Source organism: Homarus americanus, unplaced genomic scaffold (assembly GCF_018991925.1).
Source record: "Homarus americanus isolate GMGI-L3 unplaced genomic scaffold, GMGI_Hamer_2.0 scaffold56333, whole genome shotgun sequence".
Classification (NCBI taxonomy): domain Eukaryota; kingdom Metazoa; phylum Arthropoda; class Malacostraca; order Decapoda; family Nephropidae; genus Homarus; species Homarus americanus.
The window spans coordinates 8,998,836-9,014,596 of NW_024734940.1; the positions used below are offsets into that span (position 1 = coordinate 8,998,836).

A 15,761-nucleotide genomic window follows, 5' to 3' on the forward strand; every position below is an offset into this window, starting at 1 on the left:
TTATTATCCTTACTGCCAACCACCACTGCCAGCTACACGTGACAAACAGACGTACAGTATAACAATTAACAGTGGTGACATCTACAGGGGAGCTTGTTCATTACTAGAGATAAACTGAGAGTCCATAAAAAAACTAGTTCCTCAACTTACTCTCTGTAAAACTGTAACTTCCTTGATAGCAAGGCTCGGGTACAAGAGCTGAGGCAAGTTCAAGGGTGGCACATAACTCGGTGTAATAAAACGCTTTCACACACACTGCCAGGAGCTACACTTATAAGCAATGGCAACATCAAATGGTGCAGGACTTAAGGAAAAGGTGGCCCTAATAACAGGTAATTGCATCATATACTGTACGTGTCTCTGTGTACATGGGCTTAGCCTTAGGGGAACCTGCCAGCGGGGTCCGACTAATTACCCAAATGTAGCCAAGTATAGCCGGAATGAAGTCAAATAATGGTCTTACATGAATAAATCGGACTGCCAATCACTTCTCGACTAGTATTTGGTGTCACGAAGTCACAAAAAATTGGTAAACTTAATTTAATCTGAGTTAATAGATCGAGTGCATGTACCTAACCTAACCTAACCTAACCTCGACTAGTATTTGGTGTCACGAAGTCACAAAAAATTGGTAAACTTAATTTAATATGAGTTAATAGATCAAGTGCATGTACCTAACCTAACCTAACCTAATCTAATCTAATCTAACCTAACCTAACCTAACACAACAAAACTCAGATTAAATTAAGTTTACCAATTTTTTTTGACTTTATGACACCAAATAATAATCGAGAAGTGATTCACAGCCCGAATTACGCTTGTACGACCATCATTTGACTTCATTGCGGCTACATTTGGGTAATTAGTTGGACCGCTGCCAGCGTGGTAGGGGTCCTACTAATTACCCAAATGTAGCCGCAATGAAGTCAAATAATGGTCCTACATAAATAAATCGGACTGCCAATCACTTCTCGACTAGTATTTGGTGTCACAGTCACAAAAAATTGGCAAACTTAATTTAATCTGAGTTAATAGATCGAGTGCATGTACCTAACCTAACCTAACTCAGATTCAGGTTTAACCATCATTTGACTTCATTGTGGCTACATTTGGGTACATTTGGGTTCATTTGGATAATTAGTGGGACCGGCGTGGTAGAGCTTAGGAAACCCGTGTGCTAATATGGAGGACTCGACAGTGGCTTCCGTTCCCTCCCCCATCTCGGTAACAGTAAGCTCGCCCACGGCAGGTTTTAAGTTATGCTGTGCTAGGTGGTATTATCGTTTAGGTCATCCAGTGATTTTTAGGATTTTAAGTTTTGGAATCGGTAATTCAGACAAAAGTGTCTTAGAATTGTCTAAACTACTGATTCCATAACTTAAAATCCTAAAAATCGCTGGATAACCAAAACAATAAATTTACTAGTTAGGTTAGGTTATGGTATGGTTAATTTTAGGTTAACTAGAACTTTTAAATAAACACTTTTGGTAATTTTATAGAAGAGCACAATTCTTTCTTTGGATATTAAAAATATGGGTCAATTTATAGTGTTACATTGGTCGTTTTTTTTGCTATTATTAATATGTATTTCATAATATATGGACAATTCTAGGACAATTTTCTTCTATGATATTTCCGCCGGAACTTAAGGATAACCGACATATTATTTTTTCAATATTATTACTTTCGCTCAGTCACAAGTCGGACACCCCCTCACGCATCGCTCCTTACCCCCGTCTTCGTTTCTTAAGCGTCAACAGTGAATGTCTTGTTTACTTTTGGCGGAGTAGGTAGTACAGTATTGCACCGGTCTTTTTTTTTTTATTAAAAATTGGTTCTTCCTATGATATTTGATGAGTTTCGAACGAATTTGATATTAATTTCCGTGGGAAATCCCTAGTTTTTGAGATAACACCCCCCTCCCCCCCCCACCCAACAATCATAACGGAAAATGTTGGATTTTTTCTCGAATAAATCGCCACATAAATAAAATACCAACCAACAAACAAAACCTAACCTACCCTTTGTTCATGCCCCCACATCTTAGGTTAGGTCAGGTGAGGTTTGGTATTGTTGGTTGATTGGTATTTTATTTGTGATTTATTGGGAAAAAATTCAACTTCTTCCATTATGACTGTTGGGTGTGGGGAGGGGGATTGTCTCAAAAACTAGTGATTTCCGGCAGAAATTAATATCAAATATTATAAAAACCAATTTTTAATATCAAATAAGACGATTACAGCATATAAACAAGAAACATTTTTAAAGTTCATAGAAAAAAATTAAGGAATTAGACCAATTGACCGTCGGAAATTTTTCGTTAGATGGCAGGTCAATGGGTAAAGAAAACACTTAAATTAACTATGGTACTGATATTTTAAAATAAATTAGGCCAAAAAGTGAAAAAAATAAGGGTTTAAGTTGGTAAAAAGTCACGTGACTGCGAAAACCTCTGTGGTTGGTTGTGACGTCACTGACTAGTGCGAGCCGCCCAGCCTGCTGTGGTGTATGTGTTGTTACCAGCAGAAATACAGGACTTGTGGCCATAATGTTGATATACACTGGCATACCTTATTTTAAGGTTAAAATAAATTACTGCTCAAGTATCATCGTGTGTATTTACTTGCTGGGTGCCAAAATGATGCAAAAGACTGATAACTCCATCACGGAAGTTTTCATCACTGTTTTCTATTTCATGTCCGGAAAATTTACGTTATTGTCACTGATGTCTATACAGTATTTAATGTTGTGGAATGACTAGGGACGACCATGACCAGGGGATGGGCTTTAGATGATCAGATGACAGCTGTAATTAAACTTGCTTCATAGCTGGATGGCAGAGTTCTTGCTAATACTCTACTATCATAAAGACATTTACTTTTGTAAATTTCTTTCATCTGCCTTGATGAACCCTGGAAGTAGTTGTCCAACCTTCTCGGCTGATCGGCTGTGAAATAAATATTATTAGATACTGTAATTAATTGTGCTTTACTGTGCAACACAGTAATGCTTTATTGAATATATACATATTACTAAGTACATTAACTAATTCAATGGATATTAGCTGCCCCTATTACAAATTTCATACTATAGACATTCCAAACAATATTGGCATTACAGGTACTCCTCGACTTACGATCTACTCGATTTATGACCACCCAGACATACAACCGCTGCAGTCTTATAAAATAATTTTCAAATTACGTATTTTCGAGTCCCAACGTTAGTGATCGCGCTGTGTACTGACAAAATTTTGGTTGTAATTCCCTTTAAAATGGCTGGCAAGCGTAAAGGTGAGAGTTCTCGTGGTGCTGAGAAGAAAAAGAGACACCCATTTTGGATTTTCTATGTATTATTTTCGCATTTTCGACTTGCGGCCAATTCGACTTACGACCTGGTCGTCGGTCCCTAACCCCGTTGTAAGTCGAGGACTGACTGTATTTTGGTTTTGGTCATCTGGGGAACCTTAAGACTCTAACTAGTTTAGGATTAAGTATCAAATATCACTGACTTTTGCCTTTTTTTCACTCCACTAGCATCACTAGCACTGACACTAGGCAAATTTTGGGAGGCCATTTTCACAAAGAAACACGAAAGTTTTGAGAGTGTGATGCGAGATGCTTTGTCATGGGAACTAGTTGAGGGCAAACAGAGCGAGATGAGACGCCGCAGGCGCGTGGGGTGACTCGTTGCGCTGAGGGAGAAGGCTCACATGCTTGCCACCCAAGCCACCAGCTGCTTACAGCGAATTTTCGAAATCGCAAATCGTAAACCCGTGAATGGGAAGGATCTACTGTTTCTTTAAAAAAAAAGAAAAAGAAAAAAATGACAATGCGGGCAGAACCCCATATACAGTATGGCTGCCACAAAAAATGGCTCGTGTGTGAGGATAGGAAAATATTACCCACCATTTTTTGTGGCACAACAGTCGTGGCCACAGAGTCGATTGAAAGTGATTTGTGTGCAAAGGCCATAAAATTCTTCTGGCTCTTTCACCTGAGCTAGTTCAGCAGTCCCTGCAGTAATAACAAATACAGTACAGTATAAGAGTTTAGGCACTGTACTTAATATTGAGGCCACAATTGCCTGCACATTCATGCATATACTGTGCTGTACATTATTTATTTATTTATATCAAGATTCTTCTTTACAGGAGCCACCTCTGGTATTGGGAGAGCATGTGCAATAGATTTGGGGAAGGAGGGTTGCTTTGTGGCCTTAACAGGTCGCAATGTTGCCGCCCTAGAAGAGGTCGCCAAACTCTGTCTTCAAGCAGGTGCACCAGAAGACAAGGTAGCAATATTCTGTACTGTACACACAGAAATTTTGGGTTAATTTTTATCTTGGACATAAATTCACATCTCTCTTTTTTGTTTCATGATAAGGATCTATTTTTGGTGGTTGTGTTTGTACATATCATATAGAATTTAGAAAGATAGGCCCTGTCTTTGGACCTTATTTAGAGAGACAGTAGTTTTATGCCAGATCAACTGAAGCGTCCATGTAACATAAAAATTTGACAAGAAATCTTCGTAAGCATTTTATTACTTCCCCAAAATAGTGCTTTAAATTCAATGTAGTTTGGGAGGCTGCAGTACTTAGATTTGCTTTTGTGTCAAAATGCTCTAATAACAACTCTTGTGTAAAATATGTCATATTCAGTACAGGTATTTATATAATTCTGTCAGAGATTAAGTACTTGTGACAGCAGAGATGTGTAACTTGGTGCATTGGTGCAACACCCTAGCCCCAAAATACTGTAATAGGTGTAAAAAAAAAAATAACTGAAATGGAAGGATTTGAGTGCTTTGCTTTTGTCTTTTTTGTCTTATGTCCAATAAAGTAAAACTCAAAGTTACTGTCAATTCAGGTGTACTGTACTCTACATACATATCTAAGTATCTGTTGATTTTGCAAACAACTACGTATAGCATGAACTACCATATGGTTGTCGAGTCCCCTAAAAATTGCATTGAGTAGTTGAAGTCTTAAATGTCCCTCTGATCAACATTAATGTATATATTTTTTATAGGGAAAGTCACCAATATGAACAGAGCACATGTAAACAAATAGCCTTGTCACACACAAGTAATATTTAAGTTCTATCAGATTAACAATGCAACTTAGTAATTTTTATACCTGTACTACTGGCAAGTTAGTTTTGTTTAGATTGAAGCTTAATATGTGATACTCAAGTGATCTTATTAGTGCTGTACATATTGGTGCACAAAACATAAAAAAAGGATTTGATACGATCCTTATTGTCCAGTCCAATTTTTACCTTTTCTCCAATATATAGCCTTTAAACAGATGAATACAGGTGTTTGTGTTCTTCTGTTGTTTGCTAGAAGTTATGGTTGTTCTTACCTTTTTTCTAGGTTCTGCAAATAGAAGCCGATTTGTCTAAAGATGAGGATTGTGAGCGAGTTGTTTCATCCGCAGTGTCTCACTTTGGCCGGCTGGACATCCTAGTGAATAGTGCTGGTAAAGAAAATTATCTAGTTATTATAGATTATTCATTTAGTAAAACTTTGTGGGTCATCTGACGCTCACCACCACCACTGACACTTGCCACAACCACCATCAACACTTGCCACAACCACCACCGCTCACCACTCACCACCATCATCACCACCGCTCACCACTCACCAACACTCACCACCACCAACACACACCACCACCAACACTTGCCACCACCAACACTTACCACCACCAACACTTGCCACCACCAACACTGCCACCACCAACACTTGCCACCACCTCAACACTTGCCACCACCAACACTCTGCCACCACCAACACTCACCACCACCAACACTTGCCACCACCAACACTTACCACCACCAACACTTGCCACCACCAACACTTGCCACCACCAACACTTGCCACTCACCAACACTTACACTCACCAACACTTGCCACCACTCAACACTTGCCACCACCAACACTTCTACACTCACCAACACTTCTTGCCACCACCAACACTCCTGCTACCACCAACACTTGCCACCACCAACACTTGCTACCACCAACACTTGCCACCACCTCAACACTCTGCTACCACCAACACTTGCCACCACCAACACTCTTCTGCTTACCTCTCACCAACACTTGCCACCACCAACACTCTGCCACTCACCAACACTTGCCACCACCAACACTCCCCCAGCACCACCAACACTTGCCACCACCAACACTGCCACCACCAACACTGCCACCACCAACACTGCCACCACCAACACTCGCCACCACCAAATGGCTCTGCTACCACCAACACTCGCCACCACCAACACTCGCCACCACCAACACACACGCCACCACCTCAACACTTGCCACCACCAACACTTGCCACCACTCACCAACACTTGCCACCACCAACACTTGCCACCACCAACACTCTCTACACCACCAACACTTGCCACACCAACACTTGCCACCACCAACACTCTTCATACCACCAACACTTGCCACCACCCACGCCACCACCACACTGCCACCACTAACACTTGCCACCACCAACACTTGCCACCACCAACACCACCACCACCACCACCACCACTTACCACCACCACCAACACTTACCACCACCACCCATGATCACTAAGATTCACCACTATCACCAGCTTTCACTACCACCATCATCACCACTAACCAGCACTCCACCCCCTCCCCTCCCCTTCCCACAATCACACTCTAACTACATTCTGTATGAACAATTGTGTGTGCATGTAATAAAATAAAATAAAAATAATAAAAATACGTACATGTATATCTACTCGAAATTACGAGTTGAAAAATAACAAGACAGCTTCACATGGGAGGAGGAGAGGAGGTAAGATCAGCTTCACATGGGAGGAGGAAAAGTAAGACCAGCTTTACATGGGAGGAGGAGAAGTAAGACCAGCTTCACATGGGAGGAGAGGTAAAACCAGCTTCACATGAGAGGAGAAGAGGTAAGACCATGTAACTACAATGAAGTCTAACTAGGCAAATTGCTTACACACACACACACACACACACACGTACATTCATGTAAGGTGAATGAAATGGAAGAGTTGTCGGTCGGAATTTTGTTGTAAGAAGGCAGGTCAATGGGTAAAGAAAACGCGAACATTCACTATGGTAGTTATATTTTAAAATAAATTGGGCCAAAAGGGGTAAAAAAATAAGGGTTAAAGTTGCTAAAAAATCACATGACTGTGAAAAGCTCTGTGATTGGTTGTGACGTCACAGGTTGGCTCGAGCTGCCAAGCAGGAGCCTGGAGGCAGCCAGCTGTGGTATAGTAAGTGTTGTCACCAGCAGGAATACAGGACTTGTGGCCATAATGTTGATATACACTGGCATACCTTATTTTAAGGTTAAAATAAATTACTGCTCAAGTATTATCGTGTGTATTTACTTGCTGGGTGCCAAAATGATGCAAAAGACTGATAACTCCATCACGGAAGTTTTCATCACTGTTGTCTATTTCATGTCTGGAAAATGCAAGTTTTCGTCACTGATGTCTATATTTAATGTTGTGGATGGACTAGGGACGACCATGGCCAAGGAGTTGGCTTGAGATGATCAGATGACAGATGTAATTAAACTTGCTTCATAGCTGGATGGCGGAGTTCTTGCTAATACTCTACTATCATAAAGACATCTACTTTTGGTAAATTTCTTTCATCTGCCTTGATGAACCCTGGAAGTAGTTGTCCAACCTCTATGGCTGATCGGCTCTGTAAATAAATATTATTAGATAATTAATTGTGCTTTACTGTGCAACACAGTACAGGGGTATAATACTATAATGAATATACTGTATAAAAATTACTAAGCACATTAACTAATTCAATGGATATTAGCTGCCCCCACTACAAATTTCATAGTACAGCTCCTTCCCAACTTACGACCTACTCGACTTACGACCACCCGCACTTACGACTTATCTCAGTCGTACCAAAATTTTGTTAAATTACGTATTTTCAAGCCCCATCGTCAGTACACAGACAACATTTTTATTTGTAAATCACTTTGAAATGGCTGGCAAGCTTAAAAGTGAGAGTTTTGTGGTGCTGAGAAGAAAAAGAGACCCATTTTAGATTTTCTATGTATTATTTAAGCATTTTCAACTTATGACCATTTCGACTTACGACCTGGATTTGGGTCCCTAACCCCGTTGTAAGTCGGGGAGGAGCTGTATAAACCTTCCAAACAATATTGGTATTATTTTGGTTTTGGTCATCTGGGGAACCTTAAGATTCTAACTATGGGATTAAGTACTTTAAATAATAAGACACATTATCTCTATGGGATTTCTGTCGCAAATTTTTTTTCGATCGCATAAGAAAATACAGGTCATATGTTAGGTGTGGTTAGGGTGTGGTGAGTTATAAGTTATAAGGTTAGCTTAACATACTGTACATCAGTAAGTGGGGGGGTTAGTAACTCGAAACTAGTGATTTCCGATAGAAATGAAGGTGAAAATCGTTGATAACACATTGCAAACCATCAGAAAAATAAACTTAGTCTGCATGTCTAAGTACAAGAGTGACCAAAATTTTATATTTACCCTATATAGCCTATCTCGAATCTAAACATCCAAATACTTATGGTCGTTAAAGTAAAATTTTACCTATTAATTTATATAAATGGTGATATATCCCAATGCATTCTCAAAATAAAGTCCAGATAATGTCATTACTTTTAAATTAACTCGTATCTCCATCTAGTACCGATATACTCTGTAAATGCACTGAAAAAAAAGAGAAAGTCTACCAGGTAAGAATACATGACAGCTGAGCTGGTGTGAATCTGGGAGTTTTTTATGTCCATAAGCAGCTCTTCACATCACATTTCTTCACTTACGAAATGTCCCTGACTTGGACAAAAAATAAAAAATAAAAAAAAACTTACCTGAACGTGGCATTTGAGGTCTGAAGAAACCATTCTTTGTACTACCTCAGACTGCAGCTGTGGGTTTGTTGGAGAACATCGTCTGCTGGGAAACTGGTAACGTCATTGCAAATGGCGGCCCTGTTTCTAGAGAAATAAACTTATCTCGACTGTTATAGCAATGCTCATTCATCACATTAACCATAAATAGGTATACAAGAAAGGATAAGCAGGCTCTCTACTTCTAAAAGTCATTAAACCTGATTTGGAAATTATCAAGCAGACCCAGTAATATATCTCTGTATTCTTCCAGCTTGTGGTCTTTTATTTCAATATCAGGGAATGTATATACTCTCATTTTGATATTGGGAAGTGGTTGAAGTTTCTTAACAGTATGTCTCTTTGAAAATTCTTATTTTATTCTGGAAGCTGAAAATTGTGTGAGTACGATCAGAAACAATCTTATCCTTCCCCCGGAGTGCCAAGTTGAGAGTTTGTAGATGTTTCATTATATCAGTAAGAAACATCAGATCTTGCATCCATTCATCATTTTCTTAGAAACCTATTCAAGTCATTGCTGGTTGAGAGCCACCTCACAATGCAGTAGAAAGAGACATCATTGGGCTTATCTACAAGGTCAAGTTCTACAATAAAATTTTTGAACTGTCTTCCCATTTAAGTGGATGAAATTAACAATTTCAAGGACAGTTTTCATTACATTTTCATACATGAAGTACCTGGCTGCAAGGTGTTCACAATGAATGATGCAATGAATAGAGAGAACTCTGGAAAGTTGGTCACTTTTTGTGAGTGCAATTAGTCCTGCATCCCCCCATTGCAAGTGCTCCATCCATTGCAACACTGACAAGATTATCCAGTGGAACATTGAAAAATTTTAAAGGCTCTGTCGAGCGCATTTTAATGTCAACATCACAAGATGTTTATTTTAATAGCACGAAAAGTAACATCTCTTCTGTTGCATTTACATCAGAGGAAACATAATGAACAAATACCGCCAGTTGTGGGTTGTCCTGTATGTCTGTAGATTTGTCAAGAGCTAAACTGAATGCCAGAGAATTCTTTAAATAATTTTGCATCTTGTATGTAACATTTAGTGATGATTTTAAAGCAGTTAGCTTGATTTTCTATATTTCTGATTTTCGTGGATAATCTAAGTTTCGTGGATAATCAAAGTTTCGTGGATAATCACAGGAAAACTTTTGTGACTTGTCTCATAGTGGCATTTCAAGTTTTTGGCTTTGCAGTGAGTGAGTGAACAATTGCAGATAAGACACAAAGGTTTATCCCCTTCATTGTTAAATGCAAAATCTTCCTCCCACTCTGTCTTAATATTTCTGTTTTCATCTTCATACTTTCGTTTCCTACAATTTGATTATGCCTTTTTCCTTCACAAATTTTTCATTGACACTGCAAACAAAAATTTTCAACTGTATGTAAAAGCAACTTATTTTTATGAACTGTAAACACAACTTGTATCCTGAGTGTACCAACCAGGTGTGTACAGCTCAACTTCTTGTGTTACACCGCTTTAATGTACATGATGAGACGCCAGGCACAGGCTCATTAAGTTAATTATCTTTGACCTCTCATATCCCCTCTGCCCACTCAGTATCTTTACTCCCCCTTTCTGTGACCTCGTTGCTTCTGACCTTCCTCCGCAATCTATACTAAAATTTCTTTATTTCCTCTGCCTCCCACCATCCTACCCCTCTAGCATTAAGGTTGGGATTTAAATTCTTAAATATCTTTACTTACCTTTAATGTTAAACTTCTGTTTTAATCTTGTGGACTCTTAATTTATAAAGTTTGAGCATTTTTCTTATTTCCCTTTTATATTGATTATGATGCAAAGGGGAGTTCAGCCATGAAGAGTCAAAGACCCACAGTTTGGCCACCCCTGATCTATTGCAGTATTTAATAACAGATCGTAATTTTTGCACCTGCAGAGGAAAATAATTTCTAACTGGTTTGTATACTATGGGTACTTGTAGTGACTAAAGTGTTGTGTAAGACAATACAAGGATATGGTTAAGTTTACAGGTTCATAAATTGCCAATTCAAATAATTACAGTAAACCCTCGAAAGTACGGACCTTGTAAACCTGGATTTTGGGATAGTCCGAACCCTTTGCGGGCAAGACACATTTGTCAGAACCCTTAAATATTTGTCGTTTGAAATTCCCGCCTCACGCAGTCATTTGAAATTCCCACCACTTGCGATAATTTGAAATTCCCACCACTTGCGGTCATTTGAAATTCCCACCACTTGCGATAATTTGAAATTCCCACCACTTGCGGTCATTTGAAATTCCCACCACTTGCGGTCATTTGAAATTCCCGCCAATGAGAGTTCCCTTGAGGTCTCTCTCCTCCTCTCGGGCCTGTGAGTGAGCATTAACTTTATTCCCCCACTCTTAGAATGGACTTGCCTGTAATGCTGCACTGTGATTGGTTAGCTGTAAGTTCAACACACATTCAGCTGCAGAAAAATGGAAAGATTTTAGGTGAAATAATTATTCAAACAGTGGTGATGGTATCATTGCAGGAAGAGTGCAGAACACAAGCACGAATTGCATCATGCATGTCACACACACACACACACCTGCTGCAGTCCATCTCAGTCTCCATTATTTTGAAGCCAAATTATTAGTTATATATCTATTTTTTGTGTTTGATATATTTTATTACTAGCAGAATCGCTCATCCGCAAGGCAATGGTAGGACGCCACCCTCCGGGAGGCTCCACATTGTCTCACTGTTCAGTCCCCAAAACTTCTTCTTCCATCAATAGTTCATTAACGGTGTACTGTATGTAAGTTCCACAATGTTTTTCACTACAACGGTACAGCAAAGTATATTTTTTTAGCATTAAACTGTTATTATTTTATTGTCTAATCATCACTACATATAACACCACCCATCATCACTACATATAACATCATCCATCATCACTACATATAACATCATCCATCATCACTACATATAACACCATCCATCATCACTACATATAACACCATCCATCATCACTACATATAACACCATCCATCATCACTACATATAACACCATCCACCATCACCACAGATCGGTAAAGTAATTTCCGAGATTCTCATGCAGACACACAAACAAATAAACAAACAGACAGACAGACAGACAGACTTCTTTGTTATATATATATATATATATATATATATATATATAGATTAATGATGAAACACACACTATAAGAGACTGATCATCCAAGAATATAATAATGAACAAATAAAAACAAATGCAAATGTGGCAAAGGCTAGTCCCCCACCTCCTTCATGCCTTTATGTAGGGAAGGGATCAGTGGTCAGGTAAGAGATTCAGTTTGTCCTTTTATTTTGAAGTCAAATTACGAATTATATATCAATTTTTTTCTATTATTTAATACAGTACTGTATGTTATATTATTTATGATGAAACATACACCATAAGAGGCTGATCATAAGAGAATATAATAATGAATAAATAAAAACAAACACGAACACAGCAACCACCAGTCCCAGTTCCAGCATGTTTATACGTGAAGTGTCATATCTCCTACCTATTAGCTCTCATTAGGCCTATATCAAATCTGATTAGACTACTGTACAGTATTCTATTTTAAGTAACTGTATTACTACCATATACTGTATATAAATGAAAAATATAAAAGGAAACACAACATTCATTGAACATTAAAATGGAAATTTAAGAGTCATTGGGGGCTAATGAGTGGCTGCTTAGTGCACAGTGGCCCCCAGAACACCTACTTGGTAAAAATCTGGACAATCGGCAAGTCCGCACCCCTTTCCCCTAAATTTTCCAGATTTTTGAGGGTTTACTTTAGTGTTAATTAATGACTCGTGAAATAATTCAAACAAATTTAGAATATAGGCATCCATCGTTATCTGAATGAATTAGGTTCCTTTAAAGCCATTCGGTTATTGAATATTCGGATAGTGAATACGATAATATAATAAATGGACGATTTAAAACTTACAGGCATATCATAATTGGTGTTTTGAATATTGTAAATGTGTTGTTGCTTGAATTTGATTTTTTTTAACTGTAATCATGAGAGGAAAATGGGAAAAAGTAGACATTTACAAAAAAGTACTGTACAGTACAGTTTTATGTATGACTTAAATTTCAAGGGAGTGCAGTGGTCGAGTGGATACATCACTCACATTCCATTCCAGGGATTGGTGGTTCAATTCCTAAGCACTCCCAGTTCACCCAGCTGTAAATGGGTACCTAAGTTTACAACTTGGGGAAGCGAATGGGGTTGAAAGCTGCCTCCTTGTGTACTGAATGCTTAGTATACAGTGTGCTGTATCTGCACTGTCTCAAATGGACAGTCACGGCTATGGGACTCACTGTCACTTTTATATTTCAGGAATCCTTGCTGCGGGTGGCATTGAAACTATTAGTATGGAGACTTATGACAGTCAGATGAACATAAACACTCGTTCAGTATTCCTGTTGATGAAGCTGGCCCTGCCTCACATACTGCAGACCAAGGGAAATATTGTTAACATATCATCTGTAACAGGATTGAGAGCAGTAAGTTTTACTCTGCTCACGACAGTAGATAGTCACAATTTCAGATTTTTCACCATACACTATCTCAGGATAATGTTTGTATAAAACCTGCCTTTGTAATTTATAATTTAATACATTGAGTACTATGCAGAATTTGTACTGACGATGCATCCTGTTGTGGGTTTTTGTGTGTATACAATTTATAATACAGTACAGTATTTAATCTTTAATGTTTCTTTTCAGTTCCCAGGAGTTATAGCATACAATATGAGCAAGGCTGCAGTTGATCAATTAACCCGTAGTGTTGCACTAGAGGTGGCTAGTCGGGGGGTTCGTGTCAACGCTGTCAATCCTGGAGTAATAGTCTCTGAAGTCCATAAGAGGGCAGGATTGAGTGATGAAGCCTATGCAAAAGTAAGTTGTCTAAGGGAATCACACCTCTTTGTGTAAGTGGAAAGTTGGCAGTGAATACAGTGGTCCCTCGGTTAACGAGCGCCTCGGTTAACGATTTACCTTCCATAAGATTCTTAACTTCGGTTAACGAGCAATCCCTCGATTAACGAGTTTTTTACTAGCCGACTTCAACATGTTTTCGCTTACATTTGGCGGTCCACCAGCTGTAGTATTAGTCCGCCAATACAGTAATCGGTTTTAGGGCTTAAATTCCTTACTATTTTAGTAAATATCAAGAAGTTTATACTATTCAATAATTTTAAAAGTTTAATATTAACTTTTTTAGTCATTTTAACAATTATTGAACATAATTGAAGGTAAAGAAACTAGTTTCTGGCATGCCATCCAGCCTGTTAACACACCAGACAGGCATTAGTCTCTCTCTGTTTTCAGTGGAGGTAACATCTGGCTTGAGACTCTCTTCAACTAAACACTTTTTTTCTGTGTTTCCAAGCAAATTATTGGTCATTTTGAAATATATTTTACATATTGACAATATATAATGCAGTGCAGTGTTGATTTAAAGAAAATAATCTTGAAATACACCAAGAGAACTAAAATTTTATGGATGAAATGGTGCCATGGGGTGACTTCTCTTCCACCCCAATGCCTTCTCTTCTTCCTTCTCCTCCACCCGCACTCTAATTCCCATCATCATCATCCAGGAGCCTTCTACATACACACCTCAAAGTAAGTGTACTTTTCTACCTTTTTTGTTGAATTTAGGCAATTTTCTGTGAGCTGGAACCAATTACCCAAAAACCCATTGAAACAATGGTTTCGGTTAACGAGCAACCTGCTGGAACGGATTGTGCTCGTTAACTGAGGGACCACTGTACTGGGAAAACTATCCTGATATTTTTATTGTAACTTTGTCAGTGACTTCTTAGTACTGTATAGTGTACTGTAATTACAGTAAACAGATGTGTGGTTGGTTCTTTCTTCTCAAACATGTATGTGAACTGTACAGTAGACACTTGTGAATAGTGTTATACATATATGTGTTTTGAATGGTTGTCAGTGTTTGTAGTAATGGAAACCAAAATTCACTACAGTAGTACCCCGATTTACGTGGTCAATTGAACCCACGGGGTACTGCGTAAAACGAGAACCGCGTAAATGGAATAGTAGAACATATGGGATTAATTCCAGTAGAGACTGGCCCGACCCCCAAACTCCACTTTTTCAGACACAATACCTACATTGTAGTAAAAATAACATCTTAATTTTATGATGGTATGCACACACAATTAATAATTAAGATAAATATCAATAATATTAGGTTTTTTTAACACTTACAATAGTAGAAAAGATGGCTGGGCACACGGGGATGGGGGTTGGTTCCGAGGCATAGGGCAGATTATTGGCCCTCACCTGTATCACTTGTATCAATTGTATCACTTTCCACCACAGAGGCTTGCAGGGCCTCTTTGTCAAATCCCTCAAAGTCCATATAAGTCCATATCCTCACTATCATTATCACTATCACTGACTTGGGCCGGCTGTGGTGGGTGGCGGGTGAAGAACTCAGTAATGTTTTGATGACTGGGCGACCTTGTGCGCACCCTGCTCACGCCGCTCTCTGCGTAAAAGGGTACACACACCGCGGAAAGTGAGCATTCCGGTTTCGGCAGGGTACCGCGTAAACGTGGAAACGCGTGTGTGTGTATATATATATATATATATGCAGTTGTACCCCGATTTACGCGGTCAATTGAACCCACAGGGTATCGCGTTAAGTGAAATCCGCGTAAATGGAACAACAGAACATATGGGATTAATTCCAATAGAGACTGGCCCGACCCCCAAACTCCACTTTTTGACGACACACAACTATGTTGTAGTAAAAATTTTATCTTAAC

The 15,761-nt window shown here is 38.9% G+C and overlaps 1 protein-coding gene across 1 annotated transcript in view; it reads left to right on the forward strand.

Annotated features, from left to right (window-relative positions):
• Nucleotides 1-15,761, forward strand: part of LOC121870622 (2-(R)-hydroxypropyl-CoM dehydrogenase-like) — a 16,253-nt gene continuing 492 nt past the window's right edge. Inside the window, exons 1-5 of the mRNA XM_042372475.1 lie at nt 1-332; nt 4,154-4,293; nt 5,379-5,484; nt 13,301-13,467; nt 13,690-13,860. Of these exons, the coding sequence (XP_042228409.1) occupies nt 281-332; nt 4,154-4,293; nt 5,379-5,484; nt 13,301-13,467; nt 13,690-13,860 (636 nt within the window). The 5' untranslated portion in view covers nt 1-280. The remainder of the gene's footprint in view (nt 333-4,153; nt 4,294-5,378; nt 5,485-13,300; nt 13,468-13,689; nt 13,861-15,761) is intronic.